This window comes from Dermatophagoides pteronyssinus, unplaced genomic scaffold, assembly GCF_027571235.1.
Source record: "Dermatophagoides pteronyssinus isolate colony J.1.1.1.1 unplaced genomic scaffold, Derpt_VIB-CSIC_2022.12 sq0015, whole genome shotgun sequence".
Taxonomy (NCBI): Eukaryota; Metazoa; Arthropoda; class Arachnida; order Sarcoptiformes; family Pyroglyphidae; genus Dermatophagoides; species Dermatophagoides pteronyssinus.
In genome coordinates this window covers 221,518-241,691 of record NW_027461539.1, presented here as the reverse complement: position 1 = coordinate 241,691, position 20,174 = coordinate 221,518, and the positions used below count along the sequence as shown (strand labels likewise).

Here is a 20,174-nt window from a genome sequence, read left to right as displayed (position 1 = left end):
GTGTGCGTTTCAATCATTTTTTTTTTACTGTCAATCAAAAACCAATAAATTATATCAACAATTACAACAATTTTACATGCATGCATGTTTTTTTTGTTTGTTTATTGTTTCCATGGATTCCTATCATTTTTCCTTTCTAAATGTTTATGATAGTGTGGGTGGGTATAAATAAACATTGATTAGGATGATGATGATGATGATGATGATGATGATGACGATAAAGAAAATATAAATTTTACATTTAACAAATTTTTTACCAAATCAAATTCACTCAAAAATTAAAATCATCATTGAGCGGAAGGATGTTGATAACAACGCAACAAAAAAAAACACACACACACTGATATTTACTACGGCAAACTACAAATGAATTATATTATCATTTCCCAATTTAGATTAAATTTCCAAAAAAAATTGCAAAACAAAAATATATCTAATTTTTATCAATTTTGAAAAATTAAGGTGAATGGTTGTCCATCGAACGATGATAATAATGATAACATTCGAATTCGAATGTCGAATGTTTTTACTAACGGCATCTAGTGTTGAATGATGTAAATTCAAAATTCAAAAAAAAATGATTGAAATCAAATCAATTTTTTTCTTTAATTAATTTTATTCAAATTATTATGAAAATCAATTATTTTGTTTCGTTTATATTCAAATGAATGTTTGATTTTTGTTTTCTATTTGATTTTGAATGATTTTTTTTTTTGTTGGATGTGAATTAAATGATCATGCCTATTATAATGCGCCTAAAGAATTTATTTACAAAAATTTTTTTTTTATAATTTTCCAATCGATGATGATGATGAAAATGAATCAAGAAAAAAGAATTGACCGAAAAAAACTATCTTTTTAAAGCAAGAATCAGATTATATTAACAGGATTCTAATTTTAGTTTTTTATCGTTTTGATGAACAATTAATGAATGACAAATGTTGGTTGTAATAGTTGAATAATGTTATTCAAAAAAAAAAAATTTGTTTGAATATGTCAAATGTTGATTATTAGCCGAAAATAAAAATCTATTGGTTATTAGTTTTTTTTCGTAGTATGAAAATGTTTGATCTAATTAAAGTGTTTGAATAATGAAATTGTAACTATTTTACAACAATTGAATTGTATTATGTGAATGTATTTAATAATTATAATGAAATCGTCGATTGAGATGTTAAAAGTCCATCAAACTCTACGAGTATGAATATGTGTGAAAAAATAAATGTGAACATTGTGTATGATGATGATGATGATGATAAAATCAGATCCATCCAAATGAAAAAAGATGAGATCAATATTTATGATATATTTTTTACGGACAATGATGCTGATGATGATTCTGATGACGAAAATTCGGCGGGTTTTTGTTACGTTTTTTTTTGTTTTGTTTAAATTTAAAATTGCCATCAGTATAAATGTCATATGAGGGCTTCATGATAGATCATATTGATGATGAAAATCACGGTTTTTTTTATGAGAGAATTTTAAATTTTGTGGGATTTTGATTGATGAATATTCAAAAGCGAATTTTTGTTTTCATAACACTTGAAATTTCCAATTAGCCTTTTCCGTATTATAATCGATACAATCATTATGACCTCCTGATAATGATCCATTCGGTGGTGATGTTCGTGATTGTGATGATGGTACATGGCTACTAGCATGTAGGCTAGAATGTGAAGACATTGGATTCATATGTGCGCTCATTGGTGGTGGACCACCGGCTGCCATTTGATTTGCTAATGATGCTGAACTCATCGATGCTCCTAATTGTGTATGATGATGTGACATGGATGGCATAGCCGACATGGCATGATAATCCATTGCGTTACCATAATGATATGCGGACGGATGGCCATATCCTTGCGATGGATAACAAGGGCCACTAGTATTTGGTGCATTACTTGCCATTTGATGGTGATGATAGGCTGCCGTTGCTCGTTGCATACAGCTATTGCCGGCCATAAGATCCGATACGGGTGCTATCGCTGCCGGACTCCATATTGAACTATATGACATGTTGGCACTATTAATAAAAAATAAATTTTTAATCAATCATCATTTCATCAATATTATAACGGAAAATACCTTGAATTGTTTGATGTGACTGATGAACAAAGTGATCCGGTGCTATTACTACTTGATGTAATACTATTCAATGAGGGTGGTTTGTATGGTGAATCGCGATTAATTGATGCTGGTGGAGAACTAGTTGATGATCCGGTAGCCGTAGGACTTTTTGATTTTTTAGGACGATTCTTATTTGCTGCATTTTGATTACCATTTTGGGCTTGTTGAGCTTGTTGACGACATTTAGCTCGTCGATTTTTAAACCATACCTATGATAATCATAATTTTTCAAAAATGAATATCAATCTAAATCAAAAGAATCACTATGATCGAAATCACTTACCTGTACTCTAGATTCGGGTAGATTAATTTTTAAAGCTACCTCTTCACGCATAAATATATCTGGATATCGTGTTTTACCAAATAATGCTTCCAATATATCCAATTGAGCACGAGTAAATGTCGTACGTTCACGGCGTTGTTTTCGTGGTGGTTGATTTGGTCCATTGGGTGATAATGTTCCTGAAAACAGGCCAGTAAATGGATTTAAAATTAAATTTTTTTTTGTTTTTCTCGATAGATTTTTATTGAAAATCAGTCATCATTTATATATTCGAAGAAAAAATTAAACAACCGTATTGTTAATGATATAGATTTGTTTGTTGGAAATACGTTCATGACATTTGTTGATAATCGACTAATATGAATACAACGGTCAAGATTGAACTGAATACTAACTGCTATGTTAATCTGGTTGATAATGAAAACAATTGTTTGGAACAGGAAACATGAACATACATACATTGAGATACACACACACCCGCTCAAAGCATGCATTGAAGAAGAAAAAAACTTCCAATCAAAAAAAAAAAAAAATGAACGAGAATTTTAATCCGACAGCAAAAGATTTGGGTATGGTTTTCACACGGTTCGTATATACTTCATCATCATCATCGAGTCAACAACAACAACAAAAACAGAAAAAAAAGTTTGGCCAAAATAAAAATAACCAGAAAAAAGCTGCCATATGCAGACAAAAAAGAACGCAACGCAAGAAAAACAGCCGGATTAACATCGAACATTGTGTTGTGTTCGGGTATACATATAGGACGGATCTCATCTTTGTAAATGAAAAAGAATCCTGTCCTGCAAAAAAAAAAAAAGTTGGGTCGAAAAAATACAATTCGTATTCATTGGCAGATGTAGAGAAAAATTGACATTTTGCTGTTCCAGCACACAAACCAGGCTGGTTTCTAATTTTTTCTTTCCCTCTCTTTCGATTCGTTTTTTACTATTTCAAAATTTCTTAATCCGATAAACAATTAGACTTGGTCTTCTTAGGTCAACTATAATTGTTTATAATACTAAACACAATTTTTACATTGTATATACGCTTTAACAAAGTTCTAGCAGGAATCAACATAATCGTTGTCATCATCATGATGAAAAGCAATTGATTGAATTGATGTAGAGAGTAACAACAGTAATAATAGTAATAAGCATCACTTTCAATGATTGTCGAGGTCGTTTATTGAAAATTTGCATACACAAAAATGATGATAATAATAATAAGAACAATTCAAGAAATAAATCCATCCAGGTATACTTTGTTTCATTTATAGTTTTTGGAAATTTTTTTTTAACAGTGGTAATAAATACATGGCTTGATTCATTTTTGTTTCTCCTTCTGAACAATTCATCTAGTTTTTATCGGTTGACGGGTCGAAAAAATAAAAATGAAATGAAATGAATACAAGGATTATAGATCGATTCGACCTAACCAAAAAAAAAAACTAAATATTACAATAGCCAGATTAGTGATCATTGTATATGAATGACGGTCAAAATTATCAATGATACGTTAGGATCTGTAATCGATATATATATAACCTGGACCCCTTAGTTGTTTCAAACAGTATGGCTAGTGTACTACCCCCCATTATAATGAATTCAAGCTCAATTCAAAAACAGGATTAATTTTTTTTTCTTCTTCTCATTTTGTTCAGCACAATTTTTTTTAATCCTACAATTTTCCTGATCCTTTTTTGCTTTTGGCCCGTTTTTACCTTTGTATTTTTCTTTTTTCGTCATTCTTTTTTTTTTCCCCATTAACAAAAAAATCACAATACGATTCATATGACCTACCACCGAACGAACAACCATCAACCAATTTGACTGGTGAAAAAAATAAAGCTATAATAATTAACAACAATGATTACCCGAAAAAAATTATTATTGACAAATTTTATACCAACTGATTGAAAATTCAACAAATGTCTACCACCTGGAACGATTTTTTTTCTCATTTTGTTTCGTTTACCTCCTACAATATTTGTTCAATGTTTTGCAGACAAAAATTTGTCAAAATTCTAGAAGAATGATGTAAATTCTTAAATAATATTCATCATCATGTCAATTGGATAAAGTATAGACTGAATAAATTCTTGGTATTCATATTCAAAAGAATGTTATAAACTCAAGGCTCAATTCTAATTGATTTTGCTAGACAATATCGGAAATGCATATCGGAAACATGTCTCATGATAAATTTTAGAATTGTATTTGCTCGCGAATAAATTTTGTATTTCGAAAAAAATAATACTTATTGTTGATTCGACGTTGGCGAGACACAACAATAGATTCAATTTACCATAAGTGATTGTTGTTGTATACTGGAACAAACGTGTATGAAAAATCTTTTCATTGGTCAGACACCATCTCACTGGACACAATCTAAGTGTTTGAAATGTTGTCCTTTTACAAACAATCAAATCATTTTGTTGTTTACGGTTATAGAATTCTTTTTCGTACAAAATAAAGGAAAAATGACAAATTTTATATACTTACCAGGATAACCAGGATGTAATAGATCGCTTGGTGATGTTATACCAGCTATTCCATTCATAGCATAAGGATTTGATTTAAGATATGCAGACATTGCATGATGGCTGCTATTCATGTTTGATTGTGATGCAAAATTTGTATGGCTATTTGCCGATCTTGTTGAAAAATCGCCCGAAAAATTTGCAACCGATGATGATGATGATGATTGTTGTTGTTGATTACGGTAATGAGATTGAAGCGATGATGATGATGATGTTGGAGGTTGTGTTCGATAGCCAGCAATATCCAAAACAGCGGTTTGATTGTTATGATGATGATGATGATGAGTATGATTAATATTAGATGATGGTGATGTAGGTGTCGATGAACGAATAGAATTGGAAGACAATGATAAATCTTCAGTTGTACTAATATTGCTAATAGGTGTTGATGTTGGCGATGGTCTTTGTAATTTTTTATTAATTAAATTTTCAAGATTTGTCGGTACAGTTTGAACAATTGATTGATTTGATTGTATAAGTGATTCGTATGAATCACTATATGTTGTATCAATTTCTGTATTTACTTTATATTTAGAAATTGATTCTTGACGATCAGTTTCAGATGAATAATCTGGTTTATTGATTGATGATCGAATAGGTGTTGATGATGATGATGTCGAAGATGATGTTGGTGATGAAAAACCTAATGTATCAACTTGTAATGTTTGATTATTATTTGGATAATGATAATAATTTGAATGTAGATGTTGTTGTGAATGTGGATTATGATTAAATGCGTAACCGGGATATGGAAATTGACTTGTATTGGTCAAATTTGATCTAAACAAAAAATTTCAAACAGAAAAAAAATAAACAAAAAATGAATTAATAGGATTGATCAGAATAATTCTCAAGAATACAATTTGAATAAATTAAAAAATAATTATTTACAAGTAATAACGATTTGAAAATGTAGGTGTCATTTAGCTATGATGATTGTGCGATTAGTTTTTTAATATAAAAATTGTTTAATCTTGAAATTTCTTTATTAATAAGATTAATATTATCAAAGAAGTTGTCAGCGGTAGATGATGAATATTATAATCAATATTATAAGTATCAATTTGCAAATTTACACACACAAACGTAAACACTTGTAGAAAAATCGGATCAAATCAGTTGATAATCAATAGGATGAAGATGACGAAAAGAAAATCCAAAAATCCAATAATAATAACCACATCCGAAAATTGATTCCGTTAAACCAGAAAAAAATTAATCTTTGTTGTTGTGATAATTACAAAAAAAAAATTACTACAATGTTGTTGCGTGTGTGTGTGTCGATAGATTAAAAAGTTATTATCAATGGATGAACAAAAAAAAAATCAAAAGTAGTTAAGCAAACAACACAATATATATGAACAAGGTGAACGGTTAAATCAGAAGAAGAAAAAATTGTTTAAAATAATATTGAAAAAAAGATGAAAGAAGATAATCTTGATCTGGACAAATACGATTAAGAGTTTATAAGGTGGTTGGTATATATATTCTATTATTAAAAAAAAAGATTCAGACGACAGATACTTTAAATGTCTATGTGTGTATGTGTATGTGTGTGGTTGATCAATGGCTGCTAATCAAATAATCGTATTTAGCATTTTTTCGTAATTTAATCGCTTCTTTTCTTTCGCACTCGTTTGTTTGTTTGTTTGTTTCGATGTTTGTTTGGTTGTGTTGTTTCAATGATGATGACGATCAAACGAATGAACTACACTCATGAAATTCAAACTCAACTAAAGTGAAGAAATGGTATATAAATTCGGTAACGATGGTTATTTTAAGGGATTTTTTTTTGCTGTTGTTGTATCTATGTGTTGTGTATAGTATGACGAATATCAACGATGATAATAATATTTTAAGAACTACAGCAAACGAATAAATGACGACAACAAACAGATTTTGTTTGCGCTTATAAGCCATAGGATCTTGTTTGGTTGTTTTTTTTTGTTCTTCGTTGTTGTTAGACAGCTTTTTGTTCGTATATTCATACTTGTTTAGGATTGGTAGTTATCAATATCATTTTCCAGCCCCTTGATAACATTGATATATATATTGTATGCTCCGCCTTGTTAAACATTTTGCCCCTCCCATTTGTAGTTATTATTATTATTATTTGTGTATATTCAATTTATCGTTTTTTTTTGGCTTCATTCGTCAATCAAATTCAATTGGACGCCCAAAAAAATTTTTTTGTTTAGAAACTAAACTAACAGAATAATGAAACAAAAAAAAGAGAGACTTGCGCTTGGCGTCTTGTCAATCTTATTTTAATTGATCTCGAAAATATATACGAAAATGATGGCAGGTCCCGACAAAAATAACCAAAGAAAAAGAAAGAAAAGAATGAAAAAGTTTTTGTACCAAGGCAAGCAAACAAGAAGAGAATACAAACATATGAAAAATCTAAAAAGTAAATCCCCGGCGCAATCAATCAACTGAAGGGAACATACATACATACAACTCTATGATGGACGATTGTGAAGAGCAATATAATCCGAACAAACAACGAAGGGAAAAAAAATACGAAGAAAAATTGTATCGTTCTCGTCGTATACACCACTATTCGGTCGTTTAGAGAAAATTAATATTTTTTTTTCTCTGGTCTTTTTTTCATACACATCAAAATTAATTGATGATAACAATAATGATGATGATCAAATTGAATCAAAGATCTGTAAAGTTGTTCGAATATCATTATTCTGATTGCGCATTATCCTGAAGAATCAAAAATTATATTTAAAAAAAATGGAATCGATTCCAAAAACCTAATCGATAACAACATTTTCTAAAGAAAAAAATATAGTTGATTGATAATTTCGTTGAGATATTTATAAAAAAATGTTTTTGATCGAAGAAAAAAAAGCCGGAATCAATTTTTTTTTTCTTCTTCAAATGTATAGCATGTGTGTGTGTGTGTGTGTTTGATAATCACATTAAGTTCTTAATGTGTTCATCTTTATCATTATGATTATCATCATGTTTTTATCGGAAAAATAAAGAAATTGAGAGGGGTGGAAAAAACACAACGTATTTTTGTCTATTAAATCTAATTTAATCTAATAACATAAAAAGTAAAACACTGACTGGCTGGCTGGCTGAGACGAAACACTTTTTCTATTTCAATGCGCATGCTCGAAAAATGGATGGCTTGCATTTTTATTTATAAGGATCTTTGATTTTTACATAAACAAATGGCTGGCTTGCATTGGACTTGGCCTTATGACTAAGCTAGACTTCGTCTACTTAGTAGACGAAGCCAATGGCCAATGGCTTGCAATGCTAGTATACAATAAGATCCCGTCATTGTATATATGAACACAAATTTCTTGGTCGGTAATGACAATAAAGTATGTTCACTATTATTACTAAAGCTAAGCTTATCACAAGATTATCGCCTTTTTTTTATAAAACTAAAAAAAAAAGAAAAAAGAAAAACCATCATAGATAGTGAACGGAAAATTGATCCCTACTTAACTTTGAAAAAAAAATACTTGTGAACAAGCATCGTCATCTTGTTTCAGTTGGTCGATTCACTACATAACAAAACAAAGCAAAACAAAACATAACAGTGAAAAAAAACTTGATGATTCTTATTATTATTATTATTATGATTATTATAAAATTGATGCTATTATGATATAAAAAAAAGAATCAATAAAGAAAAATATACACTTAGAGATTACCTAATAGATTACTATTAATACAAGATTTTGATACAATCACAGTATTTTTTTGGTTTTTATTTTCCAAAAAAAAAAAACACAAATCCAATTTAAGTATGAATGTGGTTTTTTTTATCTTTCTTTTAAACCCGTTGTATGTTGTAATATACAAAACATTATTATTGGCTGCCTTTGAAAAAAAAATTAGCAACAGTGTTTTTATTTTTATTTTTCTGATCGGATTTTGCATGATCAATGAATGATTATTACATTGAATGCTTGAATTGAAATTCAAACAAAATTCAATGTTAATCATGGATTATTTATTTAATATTGATTTAATAAAAGAGATTTTTTGTCATCATATGTTGACAATCAATTTGATTAATTGCATAAGATTATGGCGGGGATTTTTTCAAAATAATCATATTAACTCAGCTTTTTGTTGTTGATCCAATTTTCATGTAATAATTAAATTAATAACTGTATAATTGATTACGAATTATTATAAATCAATCTATTATATCTTAGCTTTATTTTTTTCGGATATTCGTGACACACTCGAAACACACCTGAGCTAATTTATATTGTAATCATTATTATTATTATTAATGAAGAATAAATTATGTTGATGACAAAATGGATTAGAATGGCTAATTTCAATCAATTAAATGTTAGTTAATATACTAATTATATATTTTAAACGCTAATTGTATGAAGAATTCATATAAATCTTATACATAAACGTCATGTTATGATTGTAATTTGAAGCATGTTATTTCAACCAAATTAATGAAGACAGAAGAAAAAATGAATTCCTTGATCTCGTGCCATTTGGCAATTTCTTCCAACGAACATGTTTGTACATACAGAAATATGAATATTTTTCGTTTTGTTTTTTGTTGGGTATTTTTGTTTTTTTTTTTTTGTTGCTTCGGTAGCTATTTCAGATTCATGTTGTTGTATTTGATAAGCTGCTTATCAATGCTAGTTTTTTTCCAGTCCTATTAGGAATAGCTATTCTGCATGTTTTGTTGTTTTAGAATCTAAGCAGTATTCCTTATGGAATAGCCATATACACAACAACAAAAAAAAAATCTACACCAAAACTTAACATAAACAATAAAGACATGCAAGAGCAACAAACTAATCAGCAATCAAAATATTTGACTTGTCGTCAACGTCGTTGATTAGCATTTTGTCCATTGTCATTGTGAGTGGAATGAAATTATTTTAGTACGTTTCTTTTTTTTTGGTACAAATGAAAAAAAAGCTAGCATTGGAATACTACCAATTTTGTTGTTGTTGTTGTGTAACTCTGGGGATTCTTTCGATTGAGTGTTAATTTCAAACTAAATGATATTCTCGCAGCAGGCAATATGTGTTAATTGACACACACACACACACACACACAATTTAATGGTAAATTCTTATAAAAACTTTCGAGAGAAAACACATAGAGACTAAAGAGAAGAAAAATCTCTGTCCTCAAGCAAAAGCAAAAACAAACAAGCAAACAAAATTTCATACAGTTTCACTTGTGAATCTAACAATGTTATCATCATAATTATTATTAGTTGTTGTTGTTAAATAATGATTTAGATTTCATCATCATTTTTGTTATTGCAAACAGACAAGAATCAAATTGCAACAAAATAACAACAAAGCGAAAACAAAAATTTGACCTGCAATCCAATTCGATTTGATTCAATGTAGATCAATCGGAAAAAAAAGAAGTTTGGAAATTCAACAAAACAAAACAAAATGAAAAGGATGAAACATAAAGCACACACAAATGCGAAACAAAAATGACAAAGACGAAAAAAAACGACAAACGAAATTTGATTGGAATTAAAATGACCAATTTGTTTATATATTTGAGGTCGTCAGCAATTTTTTCCGTTTGCAAAATGAAATAATAAATGTCTCGAATGAATGAAGTGTTAATTTTCTTTTCTATTGTATAAAAATGTAGAACAATCAAATGCAACAAACAAACAAACAAAAAAATTAAATAATGTTACATTTTTTTTCGGGTGTAACAAAAGAAATCTTGAATAACATCCTCAAATTACAAAAAAAAATGAGAAAGAAAGAAAGAAAGTTTTACCATTGCCCGAAACTTTAATGGTAAATGAATATCCAATAGCAATGACGAAAATAGAATGGAAAAAAAATCCGAATAGGAAACAACAACAACAGTGTTTGTTTGTTTGTTTGTTGAGCATCATGTTCCATGTCATCATCATCATCATTACAAAAAGGAACGATGACCTTTTTTTCTTTTTGATGTATTTGGTTGTTTTTTGGAAAATAAAAGATGAAAGATTCGTTTTTTTAAATGGCGGCTTTTTTTCTGATTGTATTTTTTCTTGCCTCTCTTTGGATAAAAACTGTTATTTTGTCGCAAAAACACAAAACCAATTCTTTGAACAAACAAAATAACACTCTTCACCTTTCGAAATAAATAAATGAGAAAAAAAACTGATTGATTGATTGTATGTTTGATTGTTTGTGGTACATTATTTTTTTTGTTGTCTGAAAAAAAACTTCCTGATTATCTTCCACATGAACAAATTGCAATTAAAAAGAAGAAATAGAGTTTCAAATGGATTTTATATGGTGTTTGTGCGTGTGTTGATCCATGTTATCAATCACACACACAAACACATGGCCTTTATCGATTTTTTTTCAATTGAATTCAATCAATCAATTCATCGATCCATGATTGATATATCTATCTTCATAATGTATCAATCTTTTTTTTCTCTATTCCGATATTATTGTTTTTTTTTTGAATAGAAAATCTTAATGGCCTTTAATGTATCCTGTCTATTTTGGTAAATTCATTCATTCATTCATTATCGAATATGCGACGTCATTGGATAAGATAGTTCCAAGACAACAAAAAAAAACAAACAAAAATTTCTTCAAGTTTACACGAGAATTTTGTCGGCTTCGTTTGTGTGTGTGAGTTATCAAAGGATTGTTTTTTTCTAGGTTTCATTTTCATCATTTTTTGTTGTTGTTGTTGTTTTGTTATCACCTAATATAAGCCCAAGATTGTCTATTGATTAAATTTGATAAAAAAAACAAACAAATATATTTTAAGGATCACTTTCATTCGAAAAAAAAAGATCAGAAAAACAAATCCACCACTATGAATGGTTAAATTTTTCAATTTAGTTATTTTTTTTTAAAAGTAAGAGGGTTGGGTGGAAAAGGAATAACGATGGAGAGTTTGTTTCTCGTGTCGGATTAATTTAATCGACTTAAGGTTAATACCCTAAAATGACTTGTTTATATTTTTTTTTATCACTTTTTATTTAAGAATAATGATGATTTAGGAAAAAAATAAAGTAGTGTTAAGGGTAGTGGCAAATTATAAAGAGAGAGAGAGAGAGGAAAAAGAAAAATTATAAAGCTTAAAAAGCGATTATCCTTGGGTATTACACGTATTGAGATAGTGATGAAGAGGTTTTTTTAAAAAAATAATACAGTGATCCACAAAAGAAAGAATTAGTCCAATTAAATCGTAGTAAATATTGCGGCCGCCATACGTTTTACAAATTATTATAATTGACCAACAAATATAAAGAAGAAAAAGAGGAAAAAAATGATCCGGTTATGAAAATAAGAAAATCTGTTTAAAGCCATTATTAGTTAGAGTATTATCAACATTATGATGAAATCAAAAAAAATATGTTTCAAGAGATATTTGATTATGAATTTTAAATTCGTTTTTTTTGTTGATGTTGGTAAAAGATTAGGACCATATGATTTGATATTTTCAATGAATAACTGAGCAACACACACACAAAAAAAAATCACAGTTTACCAATGGGGAAAAGTATTAGGGTGTTTACAACAACATAGCTAATAATATTAACAAGATTAATCCATTGGATAAACAAAAAACCTAAATCGGTTCCAACAGGATAATGGTAAAGGTGATTACAACCTATTCGTTTTTACACAAACAAACAATATTTGCCAATTTGTTATTTTTTTCTTTCTTTTTGGTTGTTGGCCTGACAGTTTAATAACGTTTTAATATCTTAATTCGTTGATCATTGTCATGAAATTTTTTTCCAGCAATTCTTCTTAACACACCTTAACTATGGATAAAAGAAAAATCAAGAATCATATTTATTCAAACCAAAACGAAAAATGTTATTTTCAAATGAAATGGAGAATAAAAGAAAACCAAAAATTGTTATCGTACATATACAGGGTGAAAAATAAAATTGATCAAATAAAAAACTTGACTTTAAATAAATTTAAAATTTTTTTTTCCACCTAAATTTTTCAAATCTAATACTAATACATATGCTCTGTTATAAGCAAATAAAGCTCTCGCTCTCTTTTTTTCGGATTAATTATTTACATAGCAAATATTAGCAATGTCTCAATGTCACATAAACGCCCCGAAATTGTCAACAAATAAAATATAAAAATGAAATAAAATGGATTGGAAATGATGACAGACAAGAGAAAATGAATGTGAAAAAGAGAGCGAAAAAAAATATCCAGAGCTTAAAAATCAGATGTATTCTTTAGCCCATATCACCCATATTATTTTACCTGAATTTATAGAAAAAAAATTTTACACATTTAAACACATCGGGAAGAAAAAAAAATGGTTACACACACACATACATACACAAACGCATCGGGTTCAGCTGTGTAAACATTGCGGCCAAATACAATATATTATATGATATGATATGTATGTATATGATACAACAAGACAAAGGGACCTAGATAAAATATATAAAAAAAAATACTAAAGAGAGGTAAAGACATATACAGATAGATAGATAGATAACAATAGACATTGAGCTCAAACATCTCCCGCGTGTGTGTGTGTGTGTTTGTCTACATAGATCAATTTGAATGGCATATTTCAATGACATAAGCGAATACATGTGTGTGTTGTGTGTGTGATATGAATACCATGTCTTATCTGTCATCAAGTTTTCGTTTAAAATTAAACCTAGATATTGGTGATGATAGAATCAGAAAATAATAATAATAAAATAGTACAAAATCCTTCTGGGCTGCATACCAGAAAAATAAAAAAAACTTGACCGGGCCAATAACCTGAACCTGAATAAATATACACGAGACATCAGAGCAAAAAAAAATTAGGGATCATTTACAATAGAAAAAAAAGGATTTTTCTTTAAAAAACAAATTTCAATTCAGCAAAGGTCGTTTTTTTTTCTTTTTTCTAGTCCAGTTCTAGATCGATCACCACTTATCTTTGGCCTAATATTTTTCTTTTTGGGAGTATCAATGACAAACTGTTGTTGATATTGATGACCGTTATAGCCGGTAAAAGACCAAAAAAATGAATAAATAAATAAAAAGAAGGAGAAAAATTCTCGAGATATTTGGCATTCATCACCCGGAGAAGAAGAAAAAAACACCAGCAGCATTGCTCACTTTTCCACCATACAATGGAGATGAAGTCACCGACTAAATATTTTGAATTGTTCAATCTTCGGTATAGCCTTTTTTCTTTATTTATCCATTCGGTATTTTTTTTCCAAATTGAATGTCCCATCTTCTTCTTGGTACATTATCATCATCATCATCATCATTTGATATACACACCTGTTCAGAATGTAGCCCGTTGTCAGCGAAAAAAACTTTGAATATTTAAACTTTTTTTTCCTTTTACTGTTCTCTAATCTTTTGTCCTTTGTTTTCATTTTATACAATAGATTTGAATGAATGAAAAAAAACTAAACTAGTCTTGTTTAGTTAATCCTAGTTTAGTATTTTTTTTTTCTTTCTCTGATTTCATCGGTTTTTTTTTCTTGGTTATTCATCGTAATGATGATAACCATAATTTTGACAAAATGACCTGCCAAACAAAAGGATCCCGATGATAATAATAATGAGGTCAATTTGTGTCGAAAAAAAAACTGTTTGAAATTCATAATTCGGCAGACAACTTTTTCATAAAATTTTTCTCCATAAAATAAAATCAATGATGATCATGATTATCGTAAGAGGTATTCGTTGGAAGAATGTAATAATCATTATCATAGTTAAAAAAAGGTGGCGACATGAATGTGATAAGAATTTCAACAAAAAAAAAAGAATACCGAAACGTCAAATGAATTGATTGATATCATAATTGAAATAAGAAAATTTTCAACCATCAGGTCAATTGATAATTAATCATTCTATGACGGGGAATGTTGTTGAATTTTTTTACCGACACATCGGTATGCATTGATAAATGGAGCACATTATTTATGAAAAGGACAAACGGAACTCCATCCATTCGAAATGAATTTTTTTTGTTCGTTTCAAATTGCATATTGTGTATTTATAACTTATAAATCAGTAACGAGTCAGGTGTACGAAAAGATGATGACGACATACATCAATCATTTCGACATCGTTATTTTTCAGAATTCTTTTCAAAAAAAGAAAGAAAGATTCGATTCGATTCAAATTGCAATGAAAAGTTAGGTTCAACAATAACAACAACAAACAAACAAACAACTGAAAAAAAAACAGTAAATAAGGCGGTAACATTAACCGTCGAAACGACCGCCCATTCAAACGCATCCATACAAATAGTTGTAAACAAAGTATATGATGAGTATTGTAAGTGGTGGCGTAGAACACGCCCGATATTTACTTTTTTTTCTGCTGCATATGATTTGATAGATGGAATTCAAATTCAGGCAGACAAGTTGGCGCCTTTCAAATACCGGTATATATGTTGTTGATGTGACGCGTGCGTTGTTCAATATTGATTCAGTTGTAGAAGCGAAAACAACCGAAATCTATCTGCCGGTTTTCAAAACATTTTTTTTTAAAACACCATTTTTTTCGAAGACACGAGGCATCTGTGCATCTTTGAATGTATTCGGTAATTTATGTGACATTTTTTTTTGAAAAAATTTACCAAGTTTCGTAGAAATGTGACACACAAGGATGTCACATTTGTAGATAATGTGTGTTGTGAAAAAAAGTCATAATTTTGATTGTCAAGAGAAGAAAAAAAATAACCCTCAACGGGATACTCTTCATTCACACACAGGTTATGAATGCAAAAAATGGTTAAATAATTTTTTTTAGTTTGGTTTGGTTTCACTTGTAATTGAAACCCTCGTTAAACTGAAAAAAAAACATCGAAATCAATTAGCAAAGCTATTACTTTGGATTTTCAATTTATTTATTAGATTTTTTATTTTGCATGTCCATATCTTGAATGTTATGATCATATAAATGACAATTCAAAAGAAGAAGAAGAAAAAAATCTTCAAATAAAATATTTAAACTTAATTAAACATTGATTTAGATGAGCGTCAAATACTTGAATTAAGGTAAAATCATTCTGTAATCATAGATTAAATTTCATTTTGGACTTGAAAAAAATGTAATGTAATACTTTTGATTGAAAATTTTCAACAACAACTACTGGAAGAAAAATGAATAAAATCCATCGATAAATAGTGATCGATATTGATTTGGTTTTGTTTTGAAAGAAGAAAAAAGAAACGTTTCAACTTTTTTTGAATGAAAAACTTTCATAAAGATACTTGAGACCAATTTTATTATTATTATTATTTCGAGTATGATTCTTGACAATTTTTTTCATTTTTACTTCTCTTGATTAAATTGTCATTTGACATGTCAAATGTTGAAATATATCAATTGACTAGACACAGGTTTTTTTTCACTGAATGAATGAATGAATGAAAAAGGTTTAGTCAAAAACACAGTGAACAGAAGCAGCAATAACAACAAAAAATGGTTTCATTTACACGTTTTTCATTTCAAAAGTGTTAAATTCAAAATCGTGATAGTCGAATAATTATGATACCCGTTACCATAAAAAAAGAAAAGAAAATTACTACACCATATACCCCCTTGTATTTTATCCCATTTCAGATGAATGACAACTGTCGATTGAACGAATTGAATGGAAATTTTTTTTGAAAAAGTGTCAAAAATGAAATTTGCAACACACACACACACGCCCACTATTATTAACTAGATTTATTTTCTTTTTGGATAACATGACCGGATCATATATTATTCAAGCTTCCTTCTTGAAAATCAGAAGCTGAATTAAATGGAAACATTCATTCAATTGTTAAGAAATTTAAGTTTCATTTTTTTTTGTTGCTGATAAAATTGTTTCACACGTATTCAAATGAATGAATGAATGAACCAAACCAAATCTGAACACACTTGAAAGTGTTTTGACCTTTTCGGTTTGATAAGTTTCAAATTATCATTTCAACAACAATAATAATAAAATGAAAATAAATAAGAATTTTATTTTATTCAAATGATCAAATATAAAAGTGTTTGATTGATCAACAGAAAAACGAATGTCAACCAATATGAAATTACTTCAACAATAATATGATCATTTGTCATTTGATATATGCCTTTATCGTGATCATAATTAGAGAAAGAGAAAGAGAGAGAAAATTGTGCATAAATATTGCAGGTAAATGTTTTCTGTTTATTTGTTTGTTCATTTATAACTTTTATACATTGATGATGATGATTGGATACATTTTGATTCATGTCATTAAAATAATAATAATATAAATCTTTTGAATAGGTTACCTTGACCATCATAATTATCATCATCATCATCATCATCATCATCAACATAATCGACAGGTAATAAACAGGAGAAATGAAAATTTGAATATAAATTAATTGACATATTGAAACTGACACCACCACCATAGCCACAGTAAAACTTTCCATATTGATCATATTGATTTACAAATACGAAAAAAAAGTTAAATGTCTGTCAAATTTGTTCATGATGATGATGATCGTAGCAATTTTCTCCTGCGGCTGCTGCTGTTGTTGAATCTCATTTTTGTGTGTTATGTTCTTTTTATTTTGTTGTTGGCAATCAAGGTTATGATGGCCATGATTACTGATTTTGTTTGTTTGTTTCTTTACTGAAGATTGTCTTGTCCTGTCAATTTGGATGATCGAATTCAACAACAACAACAACAACATCAAAATTGCAATGGAAAAAAATACTAGCATCCAGCAGAGACATATTGAAACGACACACAATAAGCTAAAATACCAATTTTATTTCTTTTTTACAATTTCATTTTTGTTTTTTGTTTTTTGCATCCAAATTATATTTGTATGGAACAGTGGTGAAGAAAATATCAGTCAAACAAAATTTGACAAACTTTTCTTATCAATATTGCAATTGATCAAACAAGAAATCCAATGCTAAGAAATGAACATTAAAGAAAAACAATAAAACAAAACAAATTGTAAAACCAAGAAAAAATCCAATCTATTCGATTAGCTTTTTGGTTTTGTTTCTTCCGAAATATCTTTCCATATATCCTCTATGATGATGATGATGATGATGATTAACACTTTTTTTCCGTGCTTAACTTCTGAATGTTTTTTTTTCTTCTCTCAATGATGAATGGAAAGAATATAAAGATCGAAAAAAACAAAACAGATGAATGGGCCATCATCTGAAAGCAGTTAAGAACGAAAAAAAAACGAATGGATGCAATCTTATGATCTGGTCATTATTTTTTTCTAACAACGAAAAAAAAATAACCAGAGCAAGTATTAAAATGAAAAAAAATAGAAATAAAGAACACCTGTACATTTGATTCGTATTCAATATAATAAAAATAAAAAAACAAACCAAAGACCTAGATGTTAAAGAGTCAATAAATGTCAACGGTAAATAACGACTTTGATTTTATTACCATTCAAAACCATACACCATAATCATCATCGAATCTTTAAACTAAATTTAGTAGAAAAACAAGAAGAGAAACGAATTCTCGAAATCGAATGATGAAAAAAAAATTTGTTGTTGCTCATCTGAAAAGCTGAAATAAAATTCGCAATGAATCAAATTGAACATAACATCTTGCCCACAACATCAAATTGAAATCGATGAAAAAGAAGAATCATCAAGAATTTCTACAACACACAACAAGACTTATGGATGATGAACAAGAAAAGGGGAAACAAAATTTTTTTGTGTGAATGAATTATCAACGATAAATGCATGATATACAATCAGGATCGTTAATGAAGTGAAAAACAAAAACATATACACTTACGATACATGATGATGATGATGATCACCTTTATGTAAATTATTATTATAAAGATTCTGATTGATTTCGTTTAATTTTTCAATTTGAATTTGATAATTTTTTTGCTGTTGTTGACGATTTTGATTTTGGCTATTTTTTTCGTCGTTTTTGTTGTTGTCGTTGTTGCTGGTGCCACGGTCTTCGTCGTTGATTTCAAACATTGAGGATGTAGCCATTCAAAAATGTTCTTTTTTGATTATCTTTTTCTTTAATCTGGTTGATTTAAATATTTTTTTTAATCTCTATCTATCTATCTATCTATCTTTAACTCGTAGTAATGAATAGATTAAAATAAATAACGATGACAAGAATTGAAAGATTTTATCATGATCATCATCATGTCAGCATTAAAATCAAAGATAATGATGATCTTCGCAACAATTTACTATCGAACAAACAAACAAACAAAATATACAACGGCAAATACAGTTCGACCAACAACAACAAAAAAAACAAACGAATATCATTAGAAAAACATCACCAAAACACATTGACACGAATTGATTTCAAAAATAAAAATTAATTCAAGATGATATAATGAATTCTGGATACAATGATGGAAAGAATTTTTTGGGAAATTCAAACAAAATTCTAGCTGAATCAATTGATGATGACCAGAAACAAAACAAGCAAACACAGGTAAAACCAAATCAATGATTGGTTTATATTATCATTTGAATTGAATCAGAACAAACAAACAAACAAAAAAGCACAGACACTCATAAACAAATCAATAAACTAATAGACATCGGATTCAAATGAGATGAAATGAATTTTGAAGATACAAACAAAAATGAAAATCCTGATGTTTGAGATATATTTGTGACCACATCATGCATCGACTATGCGTATGTTTGAACACCAAACTTCGATTCAATGATCTTCAAGACAAGTGAAATAGCCACAAAAGCCAGGCAGCCAAAATAAAGAAAGAAAAAGAAAGAGAGAGAGAGAGAAGCTAGCCAGGCAGCCTTTTTGATTTCAAGCCATGCCCGTTCGATGTTAAAATTGTTGTTTGATCGTGTTTTTCATCTTCGTTTCTTTGTTCCTGCTGTTGATTTTTATTTATTCATCATTTCAAATGGAAAATAACAATCTTTGATTCAAAGTTTTCTGTCATTTTTAAATTTAAATGCAATAATGGAATGGAACGACAAAGACAACAGCAACAACAACAGAAGCATCAAACATCATTCAAATGACGTCGTTTAGCTATGCACAGTGGTGTGTGTGATGGTCCAATACTAGAATGATGGCCACGATAAAGACGAAGACTACGACGATGCATCTAGCTCGCAAATAAAAACACTGCGCGCATTCGTATTCTTCAAACAGTTTATGCGCGTTTTTTTTAGTGAAATACGAACAAAAATTATTATCCAAAAAAAGATGATCGATAATGATGATAA

The 20,174-nt window shown here is 28.9% G+C and overlaps 1 protein-coding gene across 2 annotated transcripts; it reads right to left on the bottom strand.

The window, feature by feature from the left end:
• Positions 1-970: 970 nt before the first annotated feature.
• oc (homeobox protein OTX2) lies at positions 971-19,251 on the bottom strand. 2 transcript variants are annotated; one of them, XM_075822074.1, is made up of 5 exons: positions 18,730-19,251; positions 4,918-5,735; positions 2,414-2,592; positions 2,089-2,339; positions 971-2,026 (listed from the first exon to the last, which is right to left on the bottom strand). In XM_075822074.1, exons 1-5 carry the CDS (start codon positions 18,939-18,941, stop codon positions 1,537-1,539), a joined length of 1,950 nt encoding a protein of 649 aa, XP_075678189.1. In that variant the 5' UTR covers positions 18,942-19,251; the 3' UTR covers positions 971-1,536. The 2 variants fall into 2 exon arrangements, with proteins under 2 accessions (XP_075678189.1, XP_027197539.1); XM_027341738.2 differs by lacking the exon at positions 18,730-19,251 and adding an exon at positions 5,847-6,811.
• Between the last annotated feature and the right edge of the window lie 923 nt (positions 19,252-20,174).

Bases quoted from the DNA above. Each gene is read 5' to 3' on its own strand.
- oc (XM_075822074.1), bottom strand. From the start codon at position 18,941: ATGGCTACATCCTCAATGTTTGAAATCAACGACGAAGACCGTGGCACC. The intron at 2,340-2,413 runs GTAAGTGATTTC...TGATTATCATAG, and splicing joins TACCCGAATCTAGAGTACAG to GTATGGTTTAAAAATCGACG. The intron at 2,027-2,088 runs GTATTTTCCGTT...TTTTATTAATAG, and splicing joins GTCACATCAAACAATTCAAG to TGCCAACATGTCATATAGTT.